Below are 22,354 nucleotides of genomic sequence, written 5' to 3'. Positions count from 1 at the left end.
GTCTTCTCAAAAACTTGTCCCACCAGGGGCAGGTTAAATCAATATATTTCTGGTGTAAGAGGCACAACATCTGAGAAAAATTTACCCACAAATCTTTATGAGAAGTTTTAGTAGCCTACTTCTGGAGATTTCAAGGCTGTCTAAAGCCATCTTAGCTTCCTAAAAAGAGGACTAGGCAAGATGAGGAATTGTTATAATCCTCTGAAAACATCTAGATAATTAAACTACTTTTGAAAATTCCATGGCATGGTTGTTCTACATCATTAGATACACACATGCTTTTGAAAGCCTTTCCATTAGCAATTAATAGTATGAACACTTCTTTAAGCTCACAAGTATTTATAATAATAATACATATAATTTGGGAATTCTATATTTGTAAATTATCTTATTAATTATAGGTCACACAAGTTCTGTTCAGAAGAATGGCTGAGCATATCTGGTAGTTCCTTTTTGAATTCAGTCTAAGGCTTTGTGTATCTTTTGTTTCTCATGAGATGAACTTCTGAATATTATCCTGATGAAAATAGATGCTCTTTTTCATTTAACAGTGTTAAATCCCTTGAGTGTCTTTTAGGCATTTGGCTGACAGCAGAATCATTACTTACGGTGGTTAATTCATCCTCTTTTAAAAGATACCAGGTAGATGAAAACTGCTATTTTTTGAAGGCTAGATCTAATCTTTCACTGATGAGGATAAATATTCAATAATAAAACAAAAAATACTATCTTGTAATTCAGGACCTCTTCAATATTGGCTTAAACTGCATGTGCAAAGTAATAATTTGGCACATTCCATTTTTTAAACTGAGTACAAAAATCACAGTGAAGATCATATCTTGCTAGAATATATATTGTATTAAAGACCAGTATTTTGACATGCCCATCTCTGACAATGGATTTCTTTGGAATCAGAACTTTTAAACACAAATAACAGCATAAAAGACTGTGGAATGAGTATAGATATGGAAAACCAGAGCTGTTTTACATTTGATACTGCATTTTTTCAGCAAAATATAAAGCAAAGTGTTTTTTATTTATTCAATAAAAATTGCCTCACCCAAATCAAAATAAACAAATTAAAAAAGCTACCAAAAAGAGATATGTTCTTGTTTGGTCCAGTTGCTCATAACAGTCAGTGGAGTAGTTAACTAGGCACTGGAATCCAAGTCTGTCAATTCTGCAAGGCCTGAACTAATGGGGTAAAGCATCATTCACCTTTTATTCCCTCTTTACTCACTGAATATTTTATAAAAAACCTGAACCATTCCAGCAGAGAAACTGAAATTAATGCCCAACTGGCTGATGCTGACACATGCGTAAGTGATATAAACTTGCTTAAACACAGAAGAGAAATTGAACATATATTCTGAATGTGTGCTACAATTTTTAATTGTAGGATAACGAAAAGGCAGCATCTCACAGAGGGGAGTCTGACACCTTAATTTAGGTCCCAGCATATGACCTAGGTGTCTAGGTTCATGTCAAGGGGATGTCTAGCCAACAGGGAGCTAATGGACTCGCGAGACTAATTAATTTGCCTTTACAGAGGGATTCAGTACAACATCCTTCCTATTATTCAGAGATTTCAGATAAAACACAGGTTCAACAGGAGAGCTCTGTCCTTCTGGAGTGACTATTGGAGGCCAGGAATGATGTATTGAACTATTTCAAATGGCCCTAGATAGTGCTGAGTAAGCAACTTGGAGAAATACCTCAAAGGTCTTCAGGTCTCCTGAGCACAATGACCATATTGCAACTGATTACAATGGGAGCAATCCTGACATATGTAGCTCAAAGGCAGACAACTACATACATACACCTAATTTCAGATGTTCTGAATGAGGGCTAGATCCCACTATCTTTGTGCAGAAGCTCTGTGAATTTGGACACTAATTTTATATGACAGTCAAAGCTTTTTGAGGGATTAGACACAAATTTATATTTAGAATAGAAACTGCAATTTGATGAATAGTAAATTTAGCTACATCTTGAGCATGCAAAAAGTGAATGAAAGCCTGAAAATAAACTGTCATAATAAGGCACAATTAAAAAATTATTAGGAGATGCTTTAGGAGGAGTGAGTATTATTTAATTTAAGAGTAATTTTTAATCTGAAAGATGCAGTCAATAGCAGTTTAATAAAACTCAGAGATGATGCTATATCACAAGCTGTTGCTAATAGTAGTTGGGACAGGAAACCAAACACAGAGGAGGCACTTTAGAAGGGAATGTAGCAGAATATCAGGAAATTTGCCAAGACAGTGGACTACAGAAGTAAGTGAAAGCCACATAAGAGATGTGGATCTAGGAGGTGAACATTCAGAATTAGTGATGGGAGCATTGTGCTATGCAAGATCTGAGTGAACCAAGGAAATCCTGTGTCTTCTGAAATGACACTCACAGTAAGAACAGAATGTTTTAGGAAAAAATACAGGTATTTGATTTCATTCTAAGACTTATGAAAAAGTTCTTAAAATTAGAACCATAACTGTTTTTTCACTCAGCTTTACTTTTAGGGGAAGGTCTTCCCTGTTCTGCTAAGGTGATTTCTGATGTAAATGGTGTTTTACATCTATTGCACATGACAGGACACAAGGTTCAGTTCATTGACCCAGAAATCTATACATGGGTTAGTTTTCTGCCAGGCTGAGTTGAATCAGCTCACAGAGGATCTGCGCAAGCTTCCAGAGCCAGCAATAGGCAAGTAGAAGGTCAAGGGGATGAAGGAATGTGGAGCTGATGAGGGACAGAAACTCTTCTGTGGTTTGGTTAGCTCATCCCCTTTCATGAAACAGCATCTAGAGTTAGGTGACACAGAAGTTTCATTCTCAGTATTGGTTTTGTTATTTTGGTTGTCTGCATCTTAATAGGGTGTCCTATCCTGAATAGAAGTGCTCCAGCCCTCTTAGACTTTTTTTTAAAGGAAAACACTGCTCCTGCAAAAGGAGAATTAAATCATAATTGTGTATGTGATAAAGTCCTGCTGGATAAATATTGTCCTGTTTTAGGGCTGAAGAAGTTCATTTCTTTGTGCAACTATTTCCTCATCTGTTTTCCAAAATGTTCTAATAAAATATATCTCTGCCAGAAGTGCCAGAAGCATGAGGTGGGCATTCTCAGCTCTCTCGGCTCGGCTTACCCTCTCTGGGTGATGTGCAACGTGGCACACTGTCTTCTCATTCATGAAAACATGAAACATTCTGTTTTAATCTGAAATAAATTTTTCTGGAGTTTTAAAAAATGTGTTAAGAAAAAATCCCTTTTCATATAAATTTTGTTTCAGCTGTTGGTTTGGGCTATTTTTCCGTATTCATCTGGGCATTGAACTAAAGAGGCATTATTCATACAGCTGTATATTTTAAGTCACTTGTATATTTTACAGTACATGTACAATCATTGAGGTTAAAGACTTTTGTCTCTAATAATTTCTAAACATTATATCATATTGTGTTTATAAAATGCAAGCCAAGGAAAATAAAACAGAATTTAAGTATTATGATATTTCCAGGGTAGATAATTTGTTATCTCTGGGTTTGCAGGGGGAATGCGTGAAAAACCATGAGATTGAGGCTCACTCTGGGCCACACATATACCCAAATGATATTCTGTGCCATTTTTAAGGCTTTTGGCATAGCGCACAGTCATATGTGTTTCCTTCTCTGTAGGAAGTGTAATTACAAAAGTTTATGCAGATAAACCTTCAAGTGCACTTTATAAAATAAGATTTTTTTCCTGATGTCTGGCTCTGGGAAATCAACCTAAACAAGCAGAAAATAGCAAATGATTTACATTGAGTTTTTACTAATGCCTTCTACACTTTTTATCTTACAAATTTTCTTTGTTTTATGGTGATCTGCAACTTCATGATTTGTATAGGAGATCATGCACAGCTAATTTGGCTCATAAAATGCATAAAGAACAGCCTTTCATCTTACTCTATGAAAGGATCTTTTATTGTCTGATTTTCAAGCAGAGGCTGGTGATGCATAGACTCATACATGTCTTTATTCTTGTTAGCTTTACTGTTCACTGTAGTATTTCCACAATCAACAATTTGATTTATACCTCTCTGTTGCTGTTCTTTTCCTTTACAGGCAAAAACATTGTTTAAAGGCTCTGCCCACTTTACATGTACTATGGCCCGCACATTTCTATCCGTGGGACGTGTTTTAAATTGTCAGATGAAAAAGCGCTTCATGAAGTACTAGAAAAACAAATTCAAAAGTAATGAAGCCACTGTCAGCTTGCAAAATATCTCATTTTGGGAAAGTTTGTATAAAAAGGAAATATTGTGTTTGAATTTTCCAAAATACCAAATGATTAATTGAAATGTAAGTGTAGCCTGCTACTTTTTCAAGGCACCACTACAACCAGAAGGAGAAAGGATAGGTCAGCCAGAGACATTCCTAATTAATCATGGGTAAATCACAGCACTTTGCTCTTTCTCCATTCTTGGTTATAAACTGTAGATAATTTGGACCTCATAAATACTTGACATGCTTAGAAATATTTCCTTGTAATCCTTTCTTAAAAGTGGATATAGAATGAAGCTCAGATATGGTCAGGTGACTTTTTCACATTAATTTTTCATTTAATTATGATATTTAAATAAAAGCAGTTTTTTCAAGTTTTATTATTCTTTTCATAGGAATATCTGCAATGTTGTACATAAAAGTGTTACAACTTCACTAGAAATCTTTTCACCTCCAAAATGATGAACTATAAAGAAGCCAAAACCAGATTTTTATGTGTTGCATATTTTGCATCTCAAAAGTTCTATAATGATCTGCAAGTCTCCCTTAATTTTGAAAGATGGTTTGCTTTTGCAAAAGAATGTAAAAAATAGTAACAAATGATGAAGCTGAAATGTCTTAATTTTCTTTCTTCAATAAAAGATTTTAACATCAAAAATGCTTATCAATATCACAGAATTATGAACATTTCAGGGCAGCAGCAGATCTGCCAAAAAGCACAGAGCATGAAATAGTTTTTAAAATCTGCTGAAAATTATTCTAAAGCACTGCTTTGTCAAGGTAGGAAAATGAGATAAAGAAGATAAAAAAGAATAAAGAAAGAAAGTTTAGCTAAGTCAGACTTTTGTAAAGTATTGTTATTGGAATGTTGAGCTGTTGCATAAAATCAAAGGAAACAAATGTTCTTACCACTCAATGTATGAACCGATGCTTTTGTGTTGGTGTGCCATCCCCAAGCCTGTATGCTCTGAAATAATACAGGCTCCTAGGGAAACTCCAGCCTGCACCAGCAAAGACTGAGAGGTGTAAAATACATTGATTGTACTGCCAAAGGGTTGCTAAATAGGCACAAAGTATAAGCTAGCTAAAGAAATTAAATCCAGACCTGCAGTTACCCTTACAGATTTTCAAGCAGTTGTCTTGTCAGAGTCCAATTGAATGTGTATTTTTATTTCATATTTAGTTAGCCTTACTCTCATTTACTCCATTAACTGGGCTTTGACAATGCAAATAAAGTATGCAAATGAAGCCTGCAGTCCCTTTCAAACAGTTTTACACCGCTGAATCGATGAGAAGGGCTCTCTGTAGGAGAATCAGGTCTGGCACGTCTGTTAATATTTTGTTATGAATTTATCATGACAAAGATTATTACTAGGATGGGTTTCAGGAAGTGCAGCAAGAATGTGCTTACATACAACTGGGGACTGCTGCCTGCTTCTCTGGCAAAAACTCCTAACTTACAGGAAAGATAATGCTGAATGGACGACAGTGGTAAGTCACAAAATGGAAGGAATAGGGAAAGAGCTAATATTCACAATAGAAACAGAGAAAATGTATTTGCATGAGTTGCAAAGACAAGTAGGAGTCTTGATGCACATAGTGCTGTTCTTCATTCTGCTCCTCATTTGCTACTGAAATTTAGCAAATCAAAATTCTGCGTCTTCATTTATCCATAATTCATTCCTGTCTCCCAAAGTTGCATCAAAGATTCATTAATCAATTGGTCTTAATATAGTAATTAAAGTCCTTAGCTGAAGTAATTTGTAAGTGCTGTCATGAAAGAAAAAATCCATATTGGACTCTGTAGGAACCGAGGGGGGATATCAGCGATAATGCGTTTCATCAGGTATCAAAACAAGCACTGCAGGACTTACTGTTTGGATTGTGTGAGAGTGGGGCTGTAAAGTACTATAACACAGATATAAAATGAAGCAAGTAATTGTATGAGATGAAAGATAAACATAATAGCACATTAGATTTGTACATTTTCTATACAAGACACCACAGAAATGTCAATTCCCCCAAGCAAAAGATTTGTTGTGTATTACGCAGGAGGTACTAAATCCTCTAGGGCAAGCCCCAAGATCTTTGCTCAGCCTTCACTCAGCCCAAACACTCATAGGAAACGTTTAGTGGAAACTTTGTCAAGTGAGGGCCACACTGGAGCACTCTGTGAGGACTTTGCAGTTGATGAAGAAGATTTAGATGACAATCAGTATCTTCTCTTTTGGGTTTGACAATTAAGAGAGGAGAAACAAAGTTCTTTAAACTTCTTAGATCTAAGGATTTCACAGAGAGATTAAAGTTTGGCCAAACTAATAATTAAGGGTCTAACATTAAGGGTTTAACAGGTTTAATGCGTATATGTAAATTATGATGCAACACTAAGTCTGTGTCATAAAACACCGGAACAAACTCATAAAACGTTGAGGAAGGGCTGCATAATAACTACTTATTACTGTGTTTCAATATCTCCAGAAGCAGATTGCATAATGATAACTTACTGCTAATGGATGATTAATCAGGAACTTAGATTCCCTTATTTAAATACCGTATATCATGAATTCAATTAGGATTGTAGAATGGGTTCACTTTCTACTGTATACAAGAAGTAGCATCCAATAGCTTAGTAAAGGGAGGGGTGGCTGACACGCCAGAAGGCTGTGCTGCCATCCAGAGGGACCTGGACAGGCTGGAGAGCTGGGCGGGGAATAACTTGATGAAATATAACAAGGGAAAGTGTAGAGTCCTGCGTCTGGGCAGGAACAACCCCAGGTTCCAGTATAGGCTGGGGAACGACCTGTTAGAGAGCAGTGTAGGGGAGAGGGACCTGGGGGTCCTGGTGGACGACAGGGTGACCATGAGCCGACATTGTGCCCTTGTGGCCAAGAAGGCCAATGGCATCCTGGGTTGTATTAGAAGGGGGGTGGTTAGTAGGTCGAGAGAGGTCCTCCTTCCCCTCTACTCTGCCCTGGTGAGACCTCATCTGGAATATTGTGTCCAGTTCTGGGCCCCTCAGTTTAAAAAGGACAGGGACCTGCTGGAGAGAGTCCAGCGCAGGGCAACTAAGATGATTAAGGGAGTGGAGCATCTCCCTTATGAGGAAAGACTGAGGGAGCTGGGTCTCTATAGTTTGAAAGAGGAGATTGAGGGGTGACCTTATTAGTGTATATAAATATATAAAGGGGGAGTGTCACGAGGATGGAGCCAGGCTCTTCTCAGTGGCAAACAATGAAAGGACAAGGGGAATGGGTACAAATGGACACAAGAGGTTCCACTTAAACCTGAGAAGAAACTTCTTCTCAGTGAGGGTGACGGAACACTGGAACAGGCTGCCCAGGGAGGTTGTGGAATCTCCTTCTTTGGAGACATTCAAGACCCGCCTGGACACGTTCCTGTGTAACCTTATCTAGGTGTTCCTGCTCCGGCAGGGGGATTGGACTAGATGATCTTTTGAGGTCCCTTCCAATCTCTAACCTACTGTGATACTGTGATACTGTGAAACTAATCAATAAAAACTATTCAATCAGCTTGGGATGGCACTACAAAATGCCACCAGAATTTCCAGGCTTTTGTTAGAGCCTCAGAACTGTCAGTGGTTTCTACTTACACGATAACTATGGAATAGCAAGCAGTATTTTAAATTAATGGTTCTTATTCAGGTGAACTTTGGTGCCTCCTCTTTTCTCTTTTTTTCCCTTGAATAAGATGAAAAAAAAAATAAATTAGTTCTTTTTCAGCATTTGTTTTTGGCGTGCCTGAGAGTGTTATCTGTGTCACACAGATGGAGAATTTGAGGCATTGGAGAAACAAAACAATTAAATATTGTACAGCAGTTAATGGCAGAATTAGGAACAGTTCCCAAGTTCAATGTCAATAGGTCCCAAGCCAGTGTTCAACCCAGTAGACTGTGTTTCATCTGTTACTGAACTCTTTTGTGAAGTCCAAATAAATAGCTTAAGAGGGACTGAGGATGCAAACAGGAATCCTTTCCGTAAGTCTCCTGAATGAAGGCTTTCTAATCCCTCTGTTGCTATGGTGGTGAATGAGATCCTGTGCATCCCATGAAAAAGAAGGGTAAGTATGGTAATAAGAGATTCTTTTGTAGGGAGGCAATAACAATACTTGCACCTGAATCTTAACGTAGAGATGACCTTTTTCTCTTTTGATTCAACCTATCACTAGCCTTGTCATGATTCGTCATTCCCCAGATGAACACATTATTTAGTCACAAGGCAGGAAGGTGCGGATATTCAATGAATCATGAAAACCAGCATTACCACCAAAATAGCTTGTAGACATGCCATATGCCTGTTCAGCTCACCCCTTCACTTAGGAAGAACCTCTACATGAGATTTTCCAGGTGGAAGTTTCAATTCCAAATGTGAAATGCAGGCTATTTAATTCCAGGTAAAATTTTCAGGTAAAATTTTCAAAAAGGCAGTTTATTTGGGTCCTTGAAGTACTTCAGTCTGAGAGAATTTAAAGTACTTCATTCTGATTTCAAATTTTGAAATGTAATTAATAAAATAGAAATAAAGTAAACACAAAAAAAACTTAAGGAGATACACAAGAATGGCCATTTTTCATTTGGGGATTTAACTGCTTTCAAAGACAAAAAAACCCAAGCCTGTGAAGTAATAATTGGACATTTTGGAGATGCTGGATCTGCTGAACATTGTTGGAAAAGAGTTTTGTGTGAAAAATTCCAAGAGCTATAGTCAGGATATAATTAACATGATGAAGGTTAGCTTGTGTATCTTGGATCAGATTCAGCCTTTATGTATTTTTTAATCCTTCAGTATCCTTTCTTCATGATTGTTTCCTAGAATTGTTTGCTAGGGACACAGGTTGCTTTAACAGAATGCATGAATACCTTTCTGTATGAGTTTATTGTTACTAATTGATATTACGAAGTAAAACTGAGAGTGTTGCTATTTGACACAATGCAGATAGTTTTGTGGTGCTATTTTTTCAGTAAAGTTTTTGGCTTGTCTTTGTTTTACATTTTTCTGACAATTAAGAGAGACCTACCAAAGTGATCCTGTGGAATATTCTGCTACTCATATTTTCATAGACATGTTGTAGAGTTAAAAATATAGTGGTTCATCAATTATATTCAATGAGCAGTTTTCTTCTAACCCAAAAGAGGACATTAATCCGTGATGTAGTTTGAAAGACCCACACAGATTAAAAATGTGTCATATGACTGTGGCTCCATATAGTTGGCATGGAATTTAACAATCAGTATAGGATGGTTACATACTTTTTACAGCAGATATATTTCTTTTGTATCTCATAAAATATAATTTAGTAAAAAACCTCTCAGAGCCTGTGCAGAAAAATGGTGTTCCACACAACTAACTGATGTGTGTGTAGTTGTGTGCAGCAGGTCACTGCCATAGTTTGCATACAGTTCATCTACTTTTCGCAGCCCCTTTTCTTAAGCACTGAGGAATCAGCAGACTGGCGAGAATCTGAGAACTGTGAAGTCTGGGACAAGATGTTTTGCAACTGCAACTTGTCTTGCAACTTCAGCTTGGTGAGGAAAACACAGAGACCTGCTGACTGAACAATCAAAAAGCTGCTAAAGCTTACATGGAAATGCTGAGTGGGTGAATTTAGTTCGTCTCTTGATGGTCCTGGTTTATAAATAATTTTTTCTAAATATCTTTTTTCCCAGATAACATTTCTCTGGGTAATTTCTTTAATGTGTTGAACATCATTACTATTTTAAACACTGATCATGTCCATAAGTTTTTTAACTTTCAATCCATGTATGTTTTACATACATATTTATTCATTCCTCATTAATCCTACTTGTCAGGAACAAACTGAATACCCCAGATTCCTTTTGTGGTGTTTGTGCACATTGATACTTTGCAGAATTGCATTACATGTGGTGCATCTGGTCTCAGGGGATAAAAGGAGACCCTGAATATTTATTGAAAAGGAAATGAGCATAACAATTCAGTGCATTCATTTTCACATCATATTTCTTTGCTAGCATGATTTACAAATGCACCAACCATGCAGACATTTTGCAAAGCTTGAACAAAAAAGTATCCAACCAGATTTTCATATTGCTATTTTATTAATTACTGCTTCCAGATGGGAAGTTTTCTTTAGAGAAACTGCAGATGTGCCATGATCTGTTTTATAGTTTTCTAGTTTGAAATTGATTTTACTTACACAACGTGTTTAATGAATGTATTTCTTGTAGCTTTTCATAGACTGCAACAATTTTGTATGTGCCCTAAATTTCTTTGTTCTATGTTATTGTGTTATCTAGCCCCTTCCTTACTATCATACAGTCATAGAATCAACTAGGTTGGAAAGGAACTTTAAGATCATCAAGTCCAACTGTTACCCCAGGACTGCCAGGTCCACCTCTAAAACATGTCACTGCCTTCAGAATTTCCCCAGAACAAATACCAGCAAGTTTCTCAAAGTCTCCAGACTACAAACCAGTAGCAATCCAGTGGAAAATACATGTTTTGTATCCTGATGTAGAAATGATGTCTGTGTTAAACCACAGTCTGTCCTATGGGCTGTGCGTTTACTTCTTGGAAATACTATGGAAGAACCCATTGGACTTTAACAATGCTTATAACATTGTGACATTGTGGTGGCATGGCCAGACACAATGAACCTTGCATGAGTATGTCAGTGATGTAACCTCTGAAGGGGATAATAATGTTCCCAGAATGAATATGTTTAACAAGACCAAGGAGTCTGTCAGACCTTGTGTTCTGCATCAGACAGCAATAGATGCCTAATACAGTGCAAAATAAGGCAAATATAAAATGAAATCCCCCTTTTTCTTTTTTTCTTAAAGGTCCAGTGTATTGTATTTCAGAAGCATTTTTTGAGTCCATTAATATCCTTCTGCTTAGTGAAAACTGGTATTAATGCATTCAACTAAAAACTCAGCTGTCAGGATATCAGTGCTTGCTTATCCTACAGACTGAGCTTCCACCAAACAGTGAGGCTGGCATTCATGGAATAAGGGTGTTTCCCTCCCAGAGGTGCATTGATAGCTAGATGTGTCATTCCAGAAGTGGAGAAATATTCCAAACAGCCATGAGGACTCCAAGCAAACAAAAACTACAGAAACACCACACATTTTCTATCTCAAAGACATGTCATTTCCCCCCCCCAAATCAATATTGTAACAGTCCAACACTTGTATAAAACTGAAAACATCTAATAAGTTTTAACATCTCATATTCTAGAGTTTATATTTATCGGGTTTTAGAAAGTAGGGTTAGGACTCTAATTGAAGTGAAGAAGACCCTGACTTTTTTGGCTAAATACTACAGCAACCACCCTATTTCCCCAAAGTGATTACGATCAGAAAAGTTACAACATAAAACTGAAGGGAAGGAATGACATGAAAATCATCTGCTCTGTATCACAGCTGCTAGTTCACTCACTGATGACACATGCAATTTAAGTTTCATAAAGCCAACCGTATCCTGGGCTGCATCAAAAGGAGCGTGACCAGCAGGTCGAAGGAGGTGATCCTGCCCCTTTATTCTGCTCTCGTGAGACCTCACCTGGAGCATTGTGTACAGTTCTGGTGTCAACATAAAAAGGACATGGATCTGTTGGAACAAGTCCAGAGGAGGGCCACGAAGATGATCAGGGGACTGGAGCACCTCCCATATGAAGATCGGCTGAGAAAGTTGGGGCTGTTCAGCCTGGAGAAGAGAAGGCTGTATGGAGACCTCATAGCAGCCTTCCAGTATCTGAAGGGGGCCTATAGGGATGCTGGGGATGGACTCTTCATTAGGGACTGTAGTGGTAGGACAAGGGGTAATGGGTTAAAACTTCAACAGGGGAAGTTTAGATTGCATATAAGGAGGAAATTCTTTCCTCTTAGGGTGGTGAGGCACTGGAATAGGTTGTCCAGGGAGGTTGTGAATGCTCCATCCCTGGCAGTGTTCAAGGCCACTTTGGAAGAGGCCTTGGGTAATATGGTTTAGAGTGAGGTGTCCCTGCCCATGGCACGGGGATTGGAACTTGATGATCTTAAGGTCCTTTCCAACCCTAACTATTCTATGATTCTATGATTCTGAAGTACAGGTAAAATGTAAATAAACACCAGACTGCACCATCTGGTGGCAGGACATGGAGTGACTACTTGTTGAGGTAGCAGGAATGATGGGTAGAATTTTGTGTCAAAGCACAATCTGGCAGATGCCACCACAACACAGATTGTTGGATGGAGGACATATATATGCAGAATATATTTATACAAGACTTTATTTTATCCAGAATGTCTAGTAGAGCTTGTCAAATTGTTTGTGACAAACCCTCTATGTAACAGACTTGTTTTCTGTTTTCTAGATCAGCCTGTTTTCTTCCTCAAGAAATAAGTATGACTATGTTATATACAGTGTATTTAATATTTTATAATTTATTTCATAGAATTAAAAAAAAATAAATATGTAAACAAACTTAACCCCAGAAATCTGCTTTGTGCTTTGTGGGTTGTTTTTTTTCCTGAAGTTATGATAAGCAAATAATTATCCAAGTTTTATGATATTATGTCTTCTTTATGAATGCACAGTGTTACTTAAAAAAAAAAAAAAACAACAACAAAAAAAAACAATAACAGCAAGTAAATGATAGTAAATGTCTTTTCCTGAACAATCTCGGCCACATGTAATCACTGATGTGTGATTACAGACATGAATTTTCTCTCACAAGAGTTACGCAAAAAAACCCTTACTAATAATCCAGCATGCCAAATAATAGAAGCCATGAATGCAGAGGAACCAGAGTCACACAGATGGGAAGGCTGGTGGTGAGCAACATAACAGAGGAAAGCCCATGGTCCTTAGGTGCCACATCCTTTCATGCAACACAACATCCTTTTCCTAACTCATTTTTGCTCAATTTCCAAACAAAATAGATCAGGGAAATCATCTGCAGCAAGAACACATAGAAGATACAGTGATAAAATGACAGTGAAAATATGTAAAATACAGGCCTGCCTGCAGGAGCCAGAGGGGAAAGTCTCTGATAGTTGGTGGATGCATTGCATCAGCAAACAAATAAAAAGATGGGTCTGAGCAAAGGTAATCTCAGCTTGATGTCAATAAATACAGCATGATGTTTTCTCTGAAACACTGATGCTGTCAGACCTTGGAATTACAAGAAAAAAACCCCAAACAACCAGTTTTAGAAGATGGAATCCCCCCAAAGAGTAATTCTGAGAAGTATTAATGCTGTCTACTACTGAAGTCACTGAATAGGATGGTGCAGCATCTACTTGTAGCAAAAGAAACATAAATGCAAAACAGAATATTGTTCCAGACTGGATTATTTTAAATCTTAGAGCATTGTTAACAAGAAACTTGGGGTAGAAACTGATTTACTAGAAAAGAATATGATATACATATGTAAATCAGAGAAAACATAAAGAAGAGATCATGTGGATAATTTAGAAAACATATCTTTGGGAGATGAAGTGTTCCGAGTTATTCCTTTTAACACAGCAGGATGAAATCAGTAAGATTTCGATGATTATGAATTCCAGCTTAAAGGCAGCATTACAAGACTAGTATCCATCACGTCAGAATCTTTATATGATAAAGTTGACAGAGAAGTGAGACACGTTCAGGAGGTACTCACTACAGTGAATCTGCTTTTAAATGCAACAAATCTGTTGGTCTCCTACCAACATTTTTCTCACATGTTATGTTTTTGTCTCTTTCTCAAAGGGGGCAGAAAATTGCTTGTGTTATGCTGGGCAAATAACTGATAACTGTTATACAATATCATCCATAAGCATGCTCACCCTTCCTTACCAAATCATAAAATAATGTCCCTATGCATTATATTTGGTTTAAGAACTGTAATAATATCTTTTAATATGACAGAGGCAAATCTGAATGTTAAACCAACAGGGCTGACTCAAGATTTCTAGTACTCACCAGAAAAAAAACCTCCAGACCTTAAACTTATAAGTTATTGGAAATTTCACTCCTTAAACTTATATATACCACTTAAATCAAAATGAAAAGGAAATCGAAAATGTTGCAACTGTTATGAACCACATAATTCTCATGGCTGTATGTGATCATGTCAAGCTAAACAACTCATTTGTACAAATACACTTTTTTGCCAGTAAAGGCTAAATGTCATTAATAATTATTTGATATTTTAAGACTATATCTTTGCTTTAGTTTATTTGTCACTACTTATGGTACTTGTTTGTCCTTTATCCACTAGTATGTCTAAAAATCAGATCTCCAGTATAAGTACCACATACTGATTCTGTAAAATATGTCTGTTAAAGGCTTCAGTGTATCACATTCTTTACTCCTGTGATAAAATTAGGCAACAAGTGAAGATGCTTCGAACCACTTGCGCAGGATGCAGAAGTTAATATGGTATCTTGAGTGAACATGGAAGGCAAATTGAAAAGCTCTTATGGAAGTCATGAAAAGGACAAAGGGCTATTGACAATATTTTGTTAGTTTATGTAATGGCAGAAGGTAGGCAAAGGAAAAAACCTTTGATCTCACACTGATTTAATAACTCTGTAATTCTATTAATTATTGTCAGATTATTCTGGCTTTCTACAGCATATATGATCTCTGGTCCAACAGCTTTTTACATATATATCCTTTTTGGAAGGTTCATATTTTTCCACTTTCTTGGAAATTAGCAAGATATTTTCTACTTAATTCTATATAGGTTTGACTCAAATATCCTCCTACTCACTTAGCAATCAGGAGTATCTTATTATCTGTAATGGGAATAGGCTTGATCACTAGTAGTGTTTTTATCTTTGAGCAGCTTGCCTCAGACTAGTGGGTTGGAAACACAGTATTTATCCCAAACCCACAGAACTATGTATCCTGGTTCTGTCTGGGATTGAACTATCATCTCTTTTTTTTTCCTTACTAGCCAGTACTGTGCTGTGTTTTGGATTTAGGACAAGAATAATGTTGATAACATACTGATGTTTTAGTTGTTGCTAAGTTCTGTTTATACTGAGTCAAGGACTTCTCAGTCTCTCATGCTCTGCCAGTGAGGAGAGGCACAAGAAGCCAGGAGTGGGGGGAAGGGAAGCACAGCCAATACAGTTGACCCAAACTAGCCAAAGGGGTATTCCATACCACAGCACATTATTCCCGGTATATAAACTGGGAGGAGTCAGCTGGAAGGGGCCAATCGCTGTTGACAGGCCAGGTATTGCTCAGCAAAGGTTTATTCCACTCTCTCTCTGGTCCCTCCCTTTCATTACTATAATATTTTATTTTATTTCAATTTTTAAAAGGTTCTTATCTCAACCCACAGGTTTTTTCTTTTTCCAGTTCTCCTCCCCACTCCACTGGTGAGGAGTAGGGGAAGCGACTGAGTGGGTGCTTGACGTTTAGTTGGTGCTTGGGGATAAACTGTAACACTAATGAAACTGCAATGGATTTAATGACAGTATTTCAATTGTACTCACTTTTGCAGTGTAGACACAGTACAAGTGGGTGTTACTCCATTTAGAATTTTTAAAACTAATTGACAATAATTAATTATACCATGTAAACCAAGGCAAATGTAGCACGACAGACCTCATGTGAAAGTGCGTAGAGAAGAATCAAAAGTTTTTGACAGCAAAAACTAGTATAATGGCTGAGTGGGATCCTGTAAGTTATGTGTGTGTGCACATAGCTAAGTGACGGTGGTAGGAACATCCCTGACAGGCAGCAATAATGATAATCATAGAAACCTCTGTCTCTGCACAAACTAGAATCCTGAGTATAAATATCCAGGTAGGAACACATCCTTAAATTCATTCCTTCTCATCACAGTCCCTACTTTTCTCCCTTCTCTCTTAGAGTGCAAAAGTCCTTCAGCATCTCCAGTCCCTGAAAACCCCAGACTCTCATTAGCCAAGACATTTTGGACAGTTTCTGAAAACATTTCTTGTGTTTCTTTGATCCTAGTGCTCTCATCTGGGTGCTCACATCCAGTAGCCATCTGAGCCCACCTCTTGATCGAGCTCTCCTTTGCAGAAAAAAAGGCTAAGTTGTATTTTTGACAGTGATTAAAAAAATTAGCACTTCAGTTTCATAAATGTACCCAGGCAGCATTCTGTGGGAAGAAACGGAGTACAGTTATGAAAGCTTGGATATGGAGCAGTAGGCTGGATCATGGCCAGAAAAGACTATACAGAGTAATAATTGCAGAAACAGGGAAAGTTTTTTGGTGGTGCAACATGTTTCTGACTTCATTCACATTCAGACAAAGGCAGAAATTACCTGTGATTAGAATTAGTAGTTGACAATAGTTATTCCGTTTTTCTTAAGGAAAGAACTAACAAAACCACTGTGTTGCAATGGTTTGATTTGTTGGCTTTTTAAACGCGAGTTTTGTGTTCTGTACTATGCAGTAGGAAGGAATTCCAGGAGGCATCTTTCACACTTCCAAGAAACCAGCATTCCTTCGCAGTGCAGCATACTTCTTTGGTTTCCAAGTGATGCTCACACTTAACAGCAGCGACACTGCTTAGCCATGGCACAATTACACTCACTTGCCCTTTTCCTGGCTTACTCAAGTGTGTCTTTGACAGTATTTCAGTGCAGAACAGAGCCAGGAAACTATGACTGTAGTGTGTGCTAGAGCACCTTTGTTAGTGCCTTCTAACCAGCTCTCATAACAAGAGACTGGTTGAATACAAGCAACTGAACATCATTCTATGAAACATTGAAAGTTTCCTGGAAACTACAGGTAGAAGTTGCCACTTTCTTTGTTCCCAGACAGGTTTAGATTAGTCTGCAAGTAAGCAATAAAATTGCACCTATGTTCTGCTGTACAGTGATAAACTTTATGCAAGTTATTCAGTGAGGCTGAATCATGGTACTGTGCTGTTCTGCACGGCTTCCTTTGCAGCTTTTATTGCCATGGTACCCAAGTGACTTCTAGCAGTGCATTAAGCAATGCGCCTGTCACTTGTCACGCAAGTTGACTCTGTCTCTCATCCTTTCCCCTGCACAGGGAACAGGAGCTTTCAGTTTCTCTTTTTGATCTTTCTCAGTGAAATATCTCAGTCACCATACTTGATTGAGTGAATGATGATGGAATAGTTTGTAACTTGCTGCCTGTAACACAACTAATTAAGCAAGCTCTAAAGTAAATAAAAGCAAAGCTCTAAGCTCCATTCCACACTAAATGCATCAATCCTTTTTATCGAAGAAGACAGACATATTTTCAGATTCTGTAACAAAAAAGGTGCACAAAAGGGAAATATTAAGCAGGTAATCTCTGCAGATTTTGTATCACCAGACAGGGTTGTAGATTTTTTATTTCAAAAGAACAAAAGGTTAATATGCGTACAAGCCAGATAAAGAATCTGTGGTGCATTGATCCTGGCTGGACACCAGATGCCCACCAAAGTTGATCTATGACTCCCCTCCTCAGCTGAACAGGGGAGGAAAATTGTAACAGAAGGTTCACACATTGAGGACACTGAGAGATCACTCACCAGTTGCTGTCATGGGCAAAACAGACACAACTTGGGGAAAATTAGTTTAATTTATTGCATATAATCAGAGTAGGGTAATGAGAAATGAAAACTAAATCTCAAATATCTTTCCCACAGTGGTGCGGAGGTACAGGCTGTCCCTGCCACTCCTTCCTCCTCAGGGGGAGGACTCCACACTTTTCCCCTGCTCCACCGTGGGGCTCCTCCACAGGAGACAGTCCTCCATGAACTTCTGCAACTTGAGTCCTTCCCATGGGCTGCAGTTCTTCATAAACTGCTACAGCATGGGTCCTTTACATGGGTGCAGTCCTTCAAGAACAGGCTCCTTGAACATGGGTCCCTTCCACAGCGTCACAAATACTTCAGCAAACCTGCTCCAGCACAGGCTCCTCTCTCCATGAAGCCACAGCTCCTGCCAGGAGCCTGCTCCAGTGTGGGCTTCCCATGGGGTCACAGTCTCCTTTGGGTATCTCCCTGCTCTGGTGTGGAGTCCTCCCTGGGCTGCAGGTGGGTGTCTGCTCCACCATGAACCTCCATGTGCTGCAGGGGCACAGCCTGCCTCACCATGGGCTGCACCACGGGCTGCAGTGGAATCTCTGCTTGGCTGCCTGCAGCACCACTTCTCCTTCTGCACTGATCTTGGTGTCTGCTGGACAGTTACTCTCACATATTCATTCCTCTCTCTGGCTGCAATTGCTCCTGTGTGGTAACTTTTCCCCTTCTTAGCTATGTTATCCTGGAGGCATTAGCGCTGTCACCGATAGTCTAACCTTTGGCCAGTGGTGGGTCTGTCTTGGAGCAAGATGGAACTGGCTTTATGGGATATGGGGAAGCTTCTAGCAGCTTCTCACAGAAGCCACCCCTATAACCTCCTGTTACCAAAACCTTCCCATGTAATCCCAATACAGGCTCAGAAAAAAATAGTTCTTTTGTCTAGCTCTGTATGCACACTGACTTAAAACAATACCTGAATGGGAAAGACGGCAGTGAAGATCTAGTAACTTTCTAGAGCAAATACAGCTATTTCATTGTAATTTGATTTGTAATTTGCATGTCTAATAAAACACTGTATAAATATCAATAATCACAGAAACATAGAATGATTTGGTTTGGAAAGGACCCTAAAGATCATCTAGTTCCAACCCACCCACCACAGGCAGACACCTTTCACTAGACCAGGTTGCTCAAAGCCCCCTTCAGCTTAGCCTTGAACCTGCGAGGAATGGGGCAGACACAGCTTTTCTGGGCAACCTGTGCCAGTGTCTCATCACTCTCATAGTAAAGAATTTCTTCCCAGTATCTAATCTGAACCTACCTTCTGTCAGTTTAAAGCCATCCCCCCCTTGTCCTGTCACTACATGCCCTTGTAAAAAGGCCCTCTCCTTTAGGTACTGGAAGCTCCCCTAAGGTCTCCCCTGGAGCCTTCTCTTCTCCAGGCTGAACAAGCCTGACTCTCTCAGCCTGTCTCCACAGCAGAGGTGCTCCAGCCCTCTGATGATCCTCGTGTCCTCCTCTGGCCCTGCTCGAGCAGGTCCATGTCCTTCTAACAGTGGGGTCGCAGACCTGGACGCAATCCGACAGGTGGGGTCTTACAAGAGCAGAATAGAGGGGCAGAACCACCTCCCTTTATCTGCTGTACATGTTCTTTTTGATGCAGCCCAGGATACGGTTAAATACAAACAGTGACAATAGTTTCAGTACATGAACGTGGCTGAGGATGTGAGAGAGATTTTATCTGGATGTGTGCATTTTTAGTTGCACACACTTTTAACATTTACAAAATTTAGTTTTAAGTGTTCCCTTATGAAGTAGTAAGTCTATTATGTTTAAGGTGAAAGATGCCTACAGGTCTTACGTTATTTCTTCAGTGCCTTATTTTGTCCTAAAAGGCTTGTAATTATTTTAGTATATTTAAGCTATTACAAGCTAAGCAAGTAAAATGAGAATATCATCAAAGTGCTACCAGTGAAGCAGAACTGAGAAATATAAGTGGACTGCAGAACTATTGGTGGGGGTTTTGCTATTAAGGGTGGCATTTTGCCCCTGATCTCCTCTGAAGTTATTAAAGGTGATTAATACAAGTTGTGTGAAGCGTTTGTGAAAGGACACAAGCACAGCACTCGATGTATTGCCCGTCTAAAACAAAGCCAGACGACCTCACCTGCTCCTGCCCCGCAGCAGCGGAGCCAGCTGCACACTCGCCGTCCTGCCTTGCTCCCAATCACAGCTCAGCTCCTCGGACCAGGCTGTACAAGAAGCGGTGGAAGGGGAGCGCTGGCCCTGCCGGGGCTCTGTAGAACGACCCCGCTCGGAGCACCGGCAATGCACACCTCGGCTCGGGAGGCTGCACCGTGCAGGTGCAGGCGAGACGGTGCTACCGTGGCGAGGGCCGACCTCCACGTTCGTTCAGGTGGCGGGAGCCGGGGCGGGACCGGGAGGGGGCGGTGACGGCGGTGCGGAGAGGGCACCGCAGCCCCTCGGGGAGGCCAGTGGGCCCCGCCGCCCGCTCAGCGCCCGCCCCTCCCCGCCGCCAGGGGACCGCCGCGCCGCAAACTTTCCTGCGGCCGTTCGAGCTGCGCCTCGCCTCGGCGGGCGGCAGCTGTCAGGGAGGCGCGGCGCGGCGCGGCACGGCACGGCTCGGCTCGGCTCGGTACAGGCACCGCTCGGTAGAGGCACCGCCCGGTACAGGCACCGTCCGGCTGGGCGCGGAGGGAACCGCTACCGCGCTGCGCCGCTCCGCGGCGGGACACGGGCTGCGAGGACAGCGAGCGCCGACCGGCTCCGCGCTGCTTCCTCGCCGCGCTGGGCAGCCGCTGCGCGCCCCAGCCGCGGGGCACCATGAGCCAGGCGCAGCCCTACGCCCCGCGGAAGAGCAGTTCCCCGGCGGGCGGCGCCCGGCGCAACGACAGCCAAGACTACCTGCTGCTCGACGCGGAGCCCTGCGAGGAGAGCGCCCTGCCGCCCTACGCTTTCTACCCAGTGTGAGTCCCTCCGGCCGGGACCGGCCTCACTCCTTCCCTGCCTCCCTCCCTCCGCGGGCGACATCAGTTGGGTACATCAGCCGCTCCGAAGGAGAGGGTGCACAGTGCAGGAGTGTTCGTAAATCCATAATCCTTTCATTACTTTGTTTTGTGAAAATCTTATAGCCTTGTGTGTTTTCATTAAGTTTTGTTGGATAGCTGTGATTTAAAGTAGGGTGTAAGAACATATGCAACAAAATCTAAATGAATTAGGAATTGCAAGGGTTCCAGGAACGGCAATTTTTAACGGCAGTTTTTAACATCCAGGTCAGTTGGCATTCGGTGTTGACAGTGTCCCTCTGGTTACCTGTTGTCAGCAGGGTTTACGTAATTACCGCTTGTTAATGCTTCTGAGAAGCTATCCCACAGAGGGGGAAATGAGTATTAAGCAGTGCAAGATGAGCCCTAAAATCTCAGGTGATTACCGGAAGATGTACACTTCATTTGTATGAATTGTATTTTATTGCTTGACTGGTAAATTCCAGTTGTCAATCTCCCATAATTTTTGCTGGTTTATCTATGAGCAAGTTAAAAGCCACTTGACAACTACCTGAGTATAGGAAAGGAGTAATAGCAACAGAAGTGGCAACACTCACGGTGTTTGATTATTTATAAACTCAGGTATGAACAATCAGAGTTTTCAGAATTCACTGCTGTATTGCTCTTCTAAGTGTTTTTGAGAGTCCTAGTTCAGTGTGCTCATGTAAGAGCACACATAATTGCACATTGGACTTAAACTCCATCTCAAAATAAATGAATGCACCTTCTTAATGAATGTTTTTTGAGGAAAAACCTCGTGATGGTTAGTTCAGAGATTGGATCTGACTAGCGGACTTCAACTTTGCACTAATATGGCAATTCTGAAGTTCCTTTGCTGTGTATTTATTCAGAACGGCTGTGCAGCTGTGAGATGATGTATCTTGCAGAAGTGATTCAGAGCATTTCTTCAAACAAAATTGTCAAGGTCTGTGGGGTGCTGATATTTTTGCTTCAGCAGTATAAGCAAGTCTTGGTCCAGTGCACAAGTGTGGAGATTGCCTCTCATCCTCTTACAGTGGCTATAAGGACAGTATACATCCTAATCAAGTGGCTGTGTAGAACTAAGGGTAGCAGTAAGTGCAGGAGTTAGTCTTCAGTTATGTCATGTCAAGCTCTTAGACGACTGATTCTGTGTATAGGTAGGTCCAGGACTCTAGAGTCCCTCCCAGATGGAAGATGCTTCCATCAGTCTGAGAGAATAAACAGAAGCTACCTGATATACGTGGTGGGTGTAAATGTGAGGAATGTGCTCCTTATCAAATGTATATAATCTTTACCAGAAAGGGTACTTTAGTGGGCAGTGTTTGTCTTTTACATACACGTTAAGCATGGGTAATCTGTCTTTTGGGGCTTCTCTGAGTGTGCAAAGAATCCACCTCATAGGTGCCCATAGACAATGCCTATACACAACTTATGCAAGGACTTCCTTGGCTGGCAGCGATGAACGCAGGTAGTATAGGCTTCTCCAGGGTATGCTGATTATTAAGTACAGGTTTTGAATTTTCCTGCCTAAAGTCCACCTACATCATGTTTTTAGGTACATT

The 22,354-nt window shown here is 40.2% G+C and overlaps 1 protein-coding gene across 1 annotated transcript in view; it reads left to right on the top strand.

The window, feature by feature from the left end:
* Nucleotides 1-20,428: 20,428 nt before the first annotated feature.
* Nucleotides 20,429-22,354, top strand: part of TRPC6 (transient receptor potential cation channel subfamily C member 6) — an 84,788-nt gene continuing 82,862 nt past the window's right edge. The window contains exon 1 of the mRNA XM_061374642.1: nucleotides 20,429-20,732. Coding sequence (XP_061230626.1) covers nucleotides 20,590-20,732 — 143 coding nt within the window. The 5' untranslated portion in view covers nucleotides 20,429-20,589. The remainder of the gene's footprint in view (nucleotides 20,733-22,354) is intronic.

Source organism: Neopsephotus bourkii, unplaced genomic scaffold (assembly GCF_033783945.1).
Source record: "Neopsephotus bourkii isolate Nb327-2 ecotype Australia unplaced genomic scaffold, CSIRO-AGI_Nbou_v1 NB_1638, whole genome shotgun sequence".
Classification (NCBI taxonomy): Eukaryota; Metazoa; Chordata; class Aves; order Psittaciformes; family Psittacidae; genus Neopsephotus; species Neopsephotus bourkii.
The sequence above is the reverse complement of the archived record's forward strand: the minus strand, read 5'-3'. Positions and strand labels throughout refer to the sequence as shown.